The 12,918-nt window shown below is 35.7% G+C and overlaps 2 protein-coding genes across 2 annotated transcripts; both read left to right on the top strand.

The window, feature by feature from the left end:
* Positions 1-372: 372 nt before the first annotated feature.
* LOC117324674 (calmodulin-like) lies at positions 373-2,435 on the top strand. Its single transcript, XM_033880612.1, has 3 exons — positions 373-517; positions 925-1,170; positions 1,853-2,435. The coding sequence occupies exons 1-3, from the start codon at positions 448-450 to the stop codon at positions 1,879-1,881; spliced, it is 345 nt and encodes a 114-aa protein (XP_033736503.1). The 5' UTR covers positions 373-447; the 3' UTR covers positions 1,882-2,435.
* A 5,138-nt stretch (positions 2,436-7,573) lies between these two features.
* On the top strand, positions 7,574-12,617 carry LOC117324664 (calmodulin-like). The gene is made up of 5 exons (XM_033880599.1): positions 7,574-7,740; positions 8,059-8,089; positions 10,473-10,616; positions 11,180-11,422; positions 12,384-12,617. The coding sequence occupies exons 1-5, from the start codon at positions 7,738-7,740 to the stop codon at positions 12,410-12,412; spliced, it is 450 nt and encodes a 149-aa protein (XP_033736490.1). The 5' UTR covers positions 7,574-7,737; the 3' UTR covers positions 12,413-12,617.
* Positions 12,618-12,918: the final 301 nt, after the last annotated feature.

Here is a 12,918-nt window from a genome sequence, read left to right as displayed (position 1 = left end):
GTATTGCGTTTAAACGCAATAAATTTGTTTTTTACATATAACATTTGGCACCAATGGGCTTCCGTAAAAGAGGTATCGAATAAGACAGGGATTAAATGTGTAAGTTTAGGAGTAGAGCATGTTGATGTTTAATGTCTAAATTTAGTATTTACACATGCACATCAAGTAAATCAAAACATTAATTTATGTAGTGTTTAAACACAAAATATAAAAAACAACAACTTTGATCGTATAAATATATATTCATATGATTTAAATGTCAACAAATTGCTGTCAACTATTGTTGTGTCATTTTAAAAAAAGGGGGAAAAAATCACAATATATTCGCAATTTTTTAATGTTCGTCAGCTATGCATATATATCCGGTTTGCAGATTACAGAGAGGCTTTTGGCACGTTCGACAAAGATGGCGACGGTACTATAACAATCAAAGAGTTGGGGACAGTGATGAGGGCACTAGGTCAGAACCCGACGGAAGCTGAGTTACAGGACATGATCAACGAAGCGGACGCTGATGGTAAAATATATTTCAAAATCAAAAACACTTTCTTGGGAAATTACCAATCCTCATATTTGTTCATAATGTACGGATTGACCTCAGATCTGAACAAAAAAAAAAATTCACAGAAGTTTACCACGCGTGTCGTTCCGACTATAAAATGTTTTTCAAATGTCAAAACAGAAACTGTGACTCTTGAGTGAATGTATTACAGTTTTTAATTTCGTTTTGAGCGATTCCTTTCTTTTATTCTTAAATACGTCTTTCAATCAAGTGACTGCCTCTTTCCAGAAAAAAAATCTGATATACATGAAATCGATAGCTCGAAAGAAATCACAATATGTATTGTAGATGAAGTAAAAATGGTCTCAATAAACGAATGAGCTGATAAAGACATGACGAAATAATAAACATTATCATAACAGGCAGCGGTTGCATCGAATTTCCCGAATTCCTCACCATGATGTCCAAAAAGGGGCTAAAAAGTGAGGATCCCGAGGAGGACTTACGAAAAGCCTTTAATGTATTTGATCAAGATGGAAACGGCTTCCTTACCGCAGACGAATTAAGACACGTAATGCTGAATTTAGGCGAAAAATTATCACTGGCTGAAGCAGAGGAAATGATACGAGAAGCGGATATAGACGGTGATGGACAAATAGATTACAAAGGTATAATTTATTTATTCACACACGTATACATAGATATATTTACCATTGTATGGCACTGCCACTATATAGCCCTACCAATTCAGTTGCGAGTTCACCAACTTATGAACTGCCAACTGAAATTTGAATTTGAAAATTTCAAACAAAAATCGCACGACAAATAAAAAATCGCAGATGGTAAATATAAGCATTGAACGGCTTTCAGTTGGCATTCATAGTCAATATGAATGCCAACTGGAAGCCGTTCAATGCTTAAGTATATATAAGTTTCATTCTCGTTAGCGAGACGAAATGACTGCAAATATGGAGTATCACTTCAATACTATAGCATTGGCGCCATTTCTCATTATTTTTACACTGATAAAAAGGTTATGACTTTTCTATTTAATTACGCTATATATAAATATGTATACTCTATATATATGAATGTGCATGCTATACTCTATGTATGTTATACTGTATGTATAAGTATAAGTGTATACTCTATACATGTACATAAACATGTATGTATACTCTCTATATTAACATGTATGTTATACTCTCTATATATAAACATATGTATTATACTCTATATACAATGTATAAATATGTATCAATACAGTGTATATATAAATGTATATACATTCTATGTAGGAAATCACCGTAAAGTGTGCATACAATTTTTTTAATATTCTTTTTTTTTCAGAATACGTGAAAATGATGACGTCAGTGTGAAGTTCATGACATTGCGTCAATCTTATCGTCACGTGATAATCGTTTGTGTCATCCTCTGGTGGTGATCCAATTACCGCTGACTTACGATGCTGTAAACGCGATCTCGGTGGGGATATAATTTCGCGATTTCCATAGGTAAATTATACATGTAGGGGTTAATTCCGCATTGTTTTCGTCAATCATCTGTTTCATTAAAACATATAGATAACAAAATAATACTTCCACGCGTATAACGCGTACAATTACACGCCACGTAAATGTCCATGCTTAAAGGAATTAAGAAAGGCACAACAGGAAGAATTTATTGCAATGACAACGATTTGATTGGATTTTGCCCACGACGATATCGCTCTACGAATTTGATTGGATTTTGCCCACGTCGAAATCGCTCAACGAATTTCATTTGATCTTGCCCTCGATTACATCGCTCCATGAATTTCATTCGGTCTTGCCCACAACGATATCGCCCCACAAATGTTATTGTTATATTCTATATCTTAATATTGTTACAAATATTTTAAGAATAACTATTTTTTATTAAAGAACTTATTTTTTTCTTACATTGCTGTTCGAATTATATATACAAATTACATTACTGTAAAATGAACGTCTTTCGTAAGAGAAAACAAAATGGCTGGCATGTTCGGCACATTTCTGGAATCAATGTGTTGGAAGCGTTGTTATGCTTCTAACACCAATTAATTTCCAAAGAAAAACTGATGTTGCCAGGAAAGAATATATCAACACAGCTTCAAGCAAAATTGAATCCCCCTTGATGAAGTTGTTCCTTACAAAGGAAACAGACTTGAAACAAAATTCATGAAACTTGTTTATGTATTTTAAACTTTAAAATTCATACAAAAAAAAAGTTGTAAATGTATTTTTTAATCTCCAAGGCCCAGTTGTTTAAAAGGTGATTAGGCTAATTACAATTTAGCAACAACTCTGGAAATTCGTCAGCCTCAAGAAATAGACACACATACAGATAGCCTTGAAAGCTTCTTTAATGAGTTTTAAAAAGACAGCAAATTGGAGAATTCTGGATGATGTTGCACAAAATGCGTTGCATCGGAACAGCAGGTTGTTAACTCCATGTACAGCTCTGACTGTGCGACCCGTTCCTGGACTTAGAAATAGCAGTGAAACACGTTTGAGAGGTTGTAAACGGCATATCTGTACATGACTTTCAGCGATGGACTTTTCCTGTGATATTGACGTTGACGGCGCGATATGAAACTACCACCAGTTATGTCTCCAATAATCGATCGTGGTATCATGGCTAAGTTTAAGGAAAGTGTGTGTCAGATGATTCTTTGCTCTGATAAAACCATCATTTCTGTTTTAATTGTTCTGAATCACTTTCGTTACACAATATTCGTGGTACATATCGCTATTGTCATAATTGCTCACTATCATTTTAACATCTGTTAAGGTCTGTGATTTTTGTTTGTTTGATAAGGACAAAAAAGAAATGTTGTTTTCCTCAGCTGTGAGGTTGCTCAGCAATTGACATTTGACATTCGACATTCAGAATAAGAATGTTGAGCCAGCTCGACATAGGACAGTCAGCATTCAGAACGATCATGTCAGGGCTTTGGTCCGACCATCACTGTGATCATGTCAGGGTATCGGGCCGACCATCACTGTGATCATGTAAGGGCTTCGGGCCGACCATCACTGTGATCATGTCAGGGTATCGGGCCGACCATCACTGTGATCATGTCAGGGTATCGGGCCGACCATCACTGTGATCATGTAAGGGCTTCGGGCCGACCATCACTGTGATCATGTCAGGGTATCGGGCCGACCATCACTGTGATCATGTAAGGGCTTCGGGCCGACCATCACTGTGATCATATCAGGGTATCGGGCCGACCATCACTGTGATCATGTCAGGGTATCGGGCCGACCATCACTGTGATCATGTAAGGGCTTCGGGCCGACCATCACTGTGATCATGTCAGGGTATCGGGCCGACCATCACTGTGATCATGTAAGGGCTTTGGGCCGACCATCACTGTGATCATGTCAGGGTATCGGGCCGACCATCACTGTGATCATGTCAGGGTATCGGACCGACCATCATTGTGATCATGTCAGGGTATCGGTCCGACCATCACTGTGATCATGTCAAGGCTTCGGTCCGACCATCACTGCGCATATGAAACGTTCTTTTCAATACCTTTGATGTGGCGAAATGGTATAAGTAGCCTGTATTCCTGGCTAGGCAGTATATTGAGTTCGAAGCCCAGTGAAGGCAGGAGTCATAAAGTTGTCTTCTACTTAAAGTGACAATAAGGTAGCACACCACAGTAAGACAGCCTGGCCATGGCAATTTTTTTGTTAAGCAAATAACTCCTGTATTATGATATGCGTAAAAAATGAAAAAATAAATGTACACTATAATTGGTATATTCAGTATGAAGTAGTACATACAGGCTTCACATTTATTAAAACAAAAATCAATAAATTGGTTCCGGATTTTAAATATCCGGATTTTCCGAACGTGTGTTTACACAGGAAATTTAGTTTTGCCTACAGCGCAAAATGGAAGCCCACAGAAAAGGTAAGATAGCGGAAAAACTTAATTTACAACATATGTCCAAACAAGATTAATTCTGTCTTTGGGATAGAGATATTTAATTTTAAATAGGTTTCAGAAAAAAAAAAGAATTGTGCCATTTTGGGTCAAATATCATAATATTTTGCAATTTCTGAGAATTTTTTAAGCTGTTACCATGGTATTCACAGCTCTAAAGAAAATATCAATTTGCTTATCCTTCAGAGCTCTATTAAAATTGCAAATGTTGTACAGATTTCAAATATATATACTTTATTAGAGGTTATATGTAAGGTTAACTGGCAATGTTTAAATATCTAAAACATGTGCCATATTTTTCAGAATTTGGCATTTTTACTGTACACAGCTACCTAAGTAGTAAACATTCAATCCATATATACACATTGGTATGATAGATTGATTTAAAGGGAAGTAAGCCCTTGAAGTAAACAGTCTTATTCGAGGTTCTTTGAGATACTTTAGTAGTAACCCTTCAACTAGGGTACGTAATTTGAAGTTCTTACAAAACTTTTTTGTAATCAGTGAATGATACTACACAATAATACACAATTCATATAAGATAAGGTGTTGGTAATATGTATTTAGTGATATTGGAATCAACCCCCAATATATACAGGCAATTAATTCCATTTGCATAATACACTGGCCATACACTGATGAGGATCAAAAGCACATTTCGGCAATGTACACAATGGAAAAAACAACAACACAAAAAACATTAAAACAGCTTCTTCCTTAAACCGAAGATGACAGAAAGGCCTTGCGATAAATCTTGGTTTTTGTTTTATTTATCTAATATCTATCCGTTCGCGTGCTTAGGTATATTACTTGTACTTATGCACCGGAGGAAGTGTAAAACATGTCTAGCATATACATGTAAATCATTGTTACAGTAATCAAAAAGGATGTCTATTACAAACCTACGTGGGACAGTTGCCAGGTACTGACCGTAGACCGTTGTTTTTTCTCTGGGTACTCCGGCTTTCCTCCACCTCCAAAACCTGGCACGTCCTTAAATGACGATGGCTGTTAATGGGACGTTAAACAAAACAAACCAAACTAATACAATCAAATTTATAATGTATAATCGAAGTTTTGAAATTTCAAAGTTAAGATTTTACCAGAACAACCGATATCTCCCTGAGATCTGGCCTGTGACTACTTTTATTGTAGGAAACGTTAGAATTAAATTTCCCGACTTATATACAATAATGGCGCGTGAGATGAAAGGGGATGATGCCGAAGAAGACATGCAAGAGACATTTGACAATGTCATTAACCTAATATGCTACATATTCTCACAAATTTTGGAGAAAGGCCAACAGAGGCCCACGTTCATTAAATGATGATAGAATCAATCACCAATGGAGATAGAAGGCTGGATATCAAAGGTACGTCATGTTGGATTGACAATCAAAATAAATAATGCAAGTAACTAGCAGGTTACCCTTGACATTTACTGCTCGAAGAGGGATATTTTATAAAATAATTTGTTCATCAAATTCAAAGTTCAAGATATCCAGTGGCAAGCATGAGAGGCCAGAGTATTTAATTAATTTTACAATCACTCTTTTATATTTTTATAAGAGATGTATACATACAATTTTAAATTCAAAATATTTATTAGTAAGCATGATCGACATTATTAAATCAATTTTATAAATACTCTTGTAAACATAATTGTGCATGAATTATAATCTACTGATGTCTAGACCTTTAAAAAAAGTTATTGGGTTTCGTCTGCTTTAAAAGCGTTGACCCCATTGTACAGAAGTTTAAATCATGCTGACTTTCTTTATATTCACTTGAATGTGATGAATGCAGAGTGATTTCACCTGTGACACAGTTTGCATACTCCAATATCGTTCATGCCAATACATCAGGGTTGATCCATCTACTCGCAGAGCAATATAACAGGGATTTTAATGAAATTGACATGCTTTCTTACTTCCAAATATTTGTTAGTGAGTAGCATACTTTTTAGGGAGCTCATCATTTAATCAGTCATATTGAACATACAAAGAGCTCACGTAAAGTTTTGTGTTTAAAAAGGATAGGCATTATAAATTCTTTTATTATGTGTAATAATAAATTCCGTATCATGTGACCAAATCTCATTTTGATAGATACATGATTTTTGAAGCATACATGTATTGTCAGAGTTTCGTCAGGGTTCTAAATGAACAGTATTATGACGACTGTTGCGGCTGCCTTTGTTTCTTTAATTTGACGGGAAATGATGACCAACCCCACTCACCCCCCCCTTCCAAAATAATAAAAAAAAAAAAAAACAAGTTTCAACCACAGTGTATGAAACAATAATTTAACTGAATTAAGTAGTGTATTTTGTCGTGACACGGTCGAGATTCTAGTTTCGTTTAGAAATATAAAACAGATTGGTGCCAAATGCATGGAGTTGAAATCTTATAATGAAAGAGACATATTTTCAAGTCTTTAAAAGTGTATTGAAATTCATTATCATTTTATATTAGTATACTTCCTTTATACATTATCAAGATCATTTCTGAGAGTGACTTTTAAAACATAACTCTACATAGTTATCGAGCGATTTGCCAAAAGGAAATTATCAGACCTTTTTCTGTATCACGTATGGGTATATCTAAGACACTTCTATAAGAAAAAAATCTATATACGTATATATATATCAACAAAATATCCATACTTTACATTCAAACATAGGAAAATAGACATGTTTTTTTTATGAATGCAGAATATACAAACAACATAAAACGTTAAAGAAAAGAAAGAAGAATCACTTTTAAAGCAACATATTTCATTTATTAATGTATTTTTGACAAATATTAAAGTTGTTTACTGATTATACAGCCTGTTATTAGTGCACCAGGCTACACATATTTACGAATGGCGTACATTATGAAAAAGAAAGTAACCCATGATACAGTGTACCTCTGTAGTTCAATTATGTTATAGTATGAAATTTAAACACCCCTCTGATATTGATTTATTTGCGAGAGGGAAATGGGTGTATGTCTATTCAGATACTCCCTTTATCTACTCAAATAGAGCTTGAAATTCGTTCTGGTGATATGCCGCAATGCGACATTGAGGTACACATATTTTCACCACATTCCCTTTAAATATAAAAGGTACGTGTGCACAAATATAAAGGATTGTGTGCGTTACCTAGGCCTAACCCGTCCATCTATACATACATCGTGTCACTTCACTGACGCGACATCCGATCTAACCGCCATTCGCTACACGGGTATAATATAAACTTTCCCCAGGACAACATGGTAAGTATTGCTTTACTGTGGGTATATTATCTTAACTTTTCTATAATTGTTTTACAATTGTTTTACACTCATGATTCAAGATTAACAAGTAATAATCAAATAACACTAATATATGATTACTTAAGCCAAGTTAAAGTAGATATGAAAGTAGATTAATAAAATATAGTCGTATCTTCTATGATTTATTGTCCTACTGTTTCTTGTTTATACAAATACTCTGTTGAATAGATGTGACTAATAAGACATCTAAAACTCTATCAATAATACAAGTTACAGATTTATGAAAAACAATGACATTTATATCGGTTTACCTTCCAGGCCGATCAACTGACTGAGGAACAAATCGCAGGTAAGTTGTGTTGGCAAGGAGACGGTACAGTCTCGATCGACGTTATCAAGATATATATGTGAATATATTTTATAATGAAGTCCTAATCTCTAAACATGAGACAGACTTTTCAATTCGGATGATTACAAATACATTTCGCTTTACCAAATGACGTGGTCTAGAATGAAAGTGTAGTTCAGACAATTAAAAAGGCATTGTGTATGTATAATGTAGGTAATTATTGTGGTATACCCATACAGGAGAATTTTAAATGAAAGAGGGTGGATGTAGGAGTAGGACTTAAGGAACGAGATATACAAAGGAGAAGGACATAAGGAGTAGGAGGAGAGATATAGTGGTAGGATATATCTAGGAGGAGTAAAAGTGGTGTGGTAGGATATATCTAGGAGGAGAGGTAAAGTGGTAGGACATATCTATGTGGAGGAGAGATGTACTGGTAGGACATATCTAGGAGGAGGAGAGATTTAGTGGTAGGACATATCTAGGAGGCGGAGAGATATAGTGGTAGGATATATCTAGGAGGAGATATGTAGTGGTAGGACATATCCAGGAGGAGGAGGAGATGTAAACTGGTAGGACATATCTAGGTGGAGGAGAGATGTAGTGGTAGGATATATCTAGGAGGAGATATGTAGTGGTAGGACATATCCAGGAGGAGGAGGAGAGGTAAACTGGTAGGACATATCTAGGTGGAGGAGAGATGTAGTGGTAGGATATATCTAGGAGGAGGAGAGATGTAGTGGTAGGATATATCTAGGAGGAGGAGAGATGTAGTGGTAGGACATATCTAGGAGGAGGAGAGATGTAGTGGTAGGATATATCTAGGAGGAGTAAAAGTGGTGTGGTAGGACATATCTAGGAGGAGAGGTAAAGTGGTAGGACATATCTATGTGGAGGAGAGATGTAGTGGTAGGATATATTTATGAGGAGGAGAGATGTAGTGGTAGGACATATCTAGGAGGAGAGATGTAGTGGTAGGACATATCTAGGATGAGAAATGTAGTGGTAGGACATATCTAGGAGGCGGAGAGATGTAGTGGTAGGATATATCTAGGAGGAGAGATGTAGTGGTAGGACATATCTAGGAGGAGGAGAGATGTAGTGGTAGGACATATCTAGGAGGAGAGATGTAGTGGTAGGACATATCTAGGAGGAGGAGAGATGTAGTGGTAGGACATATCTAGGAGGAGAGATGTAGTGGTAGGATATATCTAGGAGGAGGAGATATGTAGTGGTAGGACATATCTAGGAGGATGAGAGGTAAAGTGGTAGGACATATCTAGGGGTAGAGATGTAGTGGTAGGACATATCTAAGAGGGGGAGAGGTAAAGTGGTAGGACATATGTAGGAGGATGAGAGGTAAAGTGGTAGGACATATCTAGGAGGATGAGAGGTAAAGTGGTAGGACATATCTAAGAGGGGGAGAGGTAAAGTGGTAGGACATATCTAAGAGGGGGAGAGGTAAAGTGGTAGGACATATCTAAGAGGGGGAGAGGTAAAGTGGTAGGACATATCTAGGAGGATGAGAGGTAAAGTGGTAGGACATATCTAGGAGGATGAGAGGTTAAGTGGTAGGTTATATCTAGGAGGAGGAGAGATGTAGTGGTAGGTTATATCTAGGAGGAGGAGAGATGTAGTGGTAGGTTATATCTAGGAGGAGGAGAGATGCAGTGGTAGGATATATCTAGGAGGAGGAGAGATGTAGTGGTAGGACATATCTAGGAGGAGAGATGTAGTGGTAGGACATATCTAGGAGGAGCGATGCAGTGGTAGGATATATCTAGGAGGAGGAGAGATGTAGTGGTAGGACATATCTAGGAGGAGGAGAGATGTAGTGGTAGGACATATCTACGAGGAGGAGAGATGCAGTGGTAGGATATATCTAGGAGGAGGAGAGATGCAGTGGTAGGATATATCTAGGAGGAGGAGAGATGCAGTGGTAGGATATATCTACGAGGAGGAGAGATGTAGTGGTAGGACATATCTACGAGGAGGAGAGATGTAGTGGTAGGATATATCTAGGAGGAGGAGATATGTAGTGGTAGGACATGTCTAGGAGGAGAGGTAAAGTGGTATGACATATCTAGGAGGAGAGATGTAGTGGTAGGATATATCTAGGAAGAGGAGATAGTGGCAGAACATATCTCAGAGAGGAAGGAAAAAATGTAGGACAGAGACAGGTTATAAGATAGGTGTTTAAGTATAATGCTAATATATGTGATATTAGATTAATTGTTCAAATTAAATAATTTTCAAATTGAGAAGAGTGAAAAATTCCCAATTTTTTTTTTAAATGTGACTTAAATAGATGTCTGTTAATTGCTTTGTTTGAGTATAAAGCTATCATTTATATTGTTCACACGTATCATATTGTGCATTATAGAGTTCAAAGAAGCATTCAGTCTGTTCGACAAAGATGGCGACGGTACCATAACAACCAAAGAGTTGGGGACAGTGATGAGGTCACTAGGTCAGAACCCGACGGAGGCTGAGTTACAGGACATGATCAACGAGGTGGACGCTGATGGTAAGTAATTTCTTCAGATCAAATTTTCTCATGGGTCTTTGACAAGATATACTTTTTGTATGTTTCCATGGGAACAAATATGGAGCGTTAATACGCAGAAAGCATTTTTTTTTAAAATAAGACACAGCAAAGGCCGGACGATAGACAGCAGCAATGCATCTATCTTCTATCTTTTAATTTTTTATGACGTCATTAATAGTACCCGTTTGTTTAAACCTTCCAGTTTGACTTGATATCTGATCAAAATGAAGATTTTATAAGTTGTGTGATATAAACTGTTTATTATTTGTTTTAATTGCATATTTTATATAATAATATAATATGATTTTATAAAACTTGTCTCGAAGTGTGCTCGGCAAGACTTACAAAAGTGATAGTTTTAGTTCTCGTTTCATAAAATGTCATATTAAATCAAATAAAAAATCCTTTTAGATCCTGTAAATAAGTTCCCTTTAATATAACAAAGATTTAAATGATTTAATATAAAATCCGCTTGTCCGAAGGATAGAAATCTTGAATCGAGGAACTGGCAGGGACTATCATTGTAATCTCTACTATTGTAGGAAACGGTACAATTGATTTTCCGGAATTCCTGACAATGATGGCACGAAAGATGAAAGAAGGTGATAGTGAACAAGAATTGGAAGAAGCCTTTAAAGTATTTGATAAAGATGGAAATGGCTTTATCAGTGCAGCTGAATTACGACACGTAATGACAAATTTAGGAGAAAAACTAACAGACGAGGAAGTAGATGAAATGATCCGAGAAGCTGACGTCGATGGTGATGGACAGGTCAACTACGAAGGTGTGTGTTTTTTAAGTGTGGACAATCAAACGAATAATCATAAATTATAACAATATCGATAATAGTAAAGTTATTATTAGGTATTTATAAATCCTTCTGTCAGGAATGTACGGAAGCCGAATAGGACCAATACATGGTTTGGTTTGTTTTGTTTAACGTCCTATTAACAGCCAGGGTCATTTAAGGACGTGCCAGGTTTTGGAGGTGGAGGAAAGCCAATACAAACAATAAACTTAGTTTGTATTATTAAAAAATAATTAAAAAATCCCGTATATACGAGTTTCTTTCTCGTATATACGAGTTTCTTTCTAGTATATACGAGTTTCTTTCTAGTATATACGAGATAATACGAGATTTTTTTGATTTATTTTTTAATGATACCAACTAAGTTTATTGTTTTCATTGATCCTGTTCGGCTTCCGTATTAATGATATATGTAGCTGCATAACTGTTTAAGGAACATCATCTACCAATATGAATTCTACATTAATCTTCAGTTTATTTGGAATTTCCAGTTTATTGTTAATATAGCTCAGTTACGTTATCTCTATCGCGCAATGTTAACAAATGTCAGCTGAGTTCAGTAAGATCACTCCCTAGCTGTGTCTAAAAATAATACTTCAAAACTCACTTGTCAAAAAGATTCTAATTATTCTTCAAAACTTGTAAAATAAATTGTAAATGAAGAAGACTTTCTCTCCCTTCATTTCCCCCTAATTATCATCCTATCTCTACTCTTCTTAAACTCGCATTTTTAAAAATATAAAATCACTTGATGTAGATTCTAATGTCGTCTTGCGTAAATATTTGTGTTGTATATTGTTTTTGGGAAAGAGCTTTATACAAGTTGGAAAACGTGTGCCCGATCCCTTTGTATATTTATGATACAATAAAATATGTTTAAACTGTAGAGTTTAAACTTTGAAATAGTCCTTATGCTTGATGATAATCTATTTTTCAGAGTTCGTGAAAATGATGATGTCGAAATAGACTTGACCCCGTGGAAATGAACTGATCGGCTATCTGACATATTCTCTCCTCAAGCTGATTCCAATTTCCCAGCTTGCCATGTATTGAGTGAGACAAGGAATTGCTCATTGGTCCTTGACTTTAAAATGGAGTTACCTCCCGTTGGTACAATGCAATTGATGTTTAAAAAAAGAAACTATTGTTAATATTAAATTGTTTTTATTGGTCCGAAATATGGGTTATTTTTATGAATTTTGTATTTAAAATCTTTCGTTACTACTGAAATAATATGAAGAATCAAGAGGCCTAGCTGGAATGCCAGACATATGGTTCTTGGTAATCTCAATTACGTGTGAAGTTCGTTTCCAGTTTCACGTACGTAAAACAAGTTTTTATTTCATTTATTTCTTCTTCTTTTTTTTTGTTATCCTGTTTATTTTACTTCGAAATAGATTATCAATTAAACTGAAATATCTTATTTATACATGATTGGCCTTATTTGAAGTTCTAATTCCTTTAGCATTTTT

Source organism: Pecten maximus, chromosome 3 (assembly GCF_902652985.1).
Source record: "Pecten maximus chromosome 3, xPecMax1.1, whole genome shotgun sequence".
Taxonomy (NCBI): Eukaryota; Metazoa; Mollusca; class Bivalvia; order Pectinida; family Pectinidae; genus Pecten; species Pecten maximus.
The sequence above is the reverse complement of the archived record's forward strand: the minus strand, read 5'-3'. Positions and strand labels throughout refer to the sequence as shown.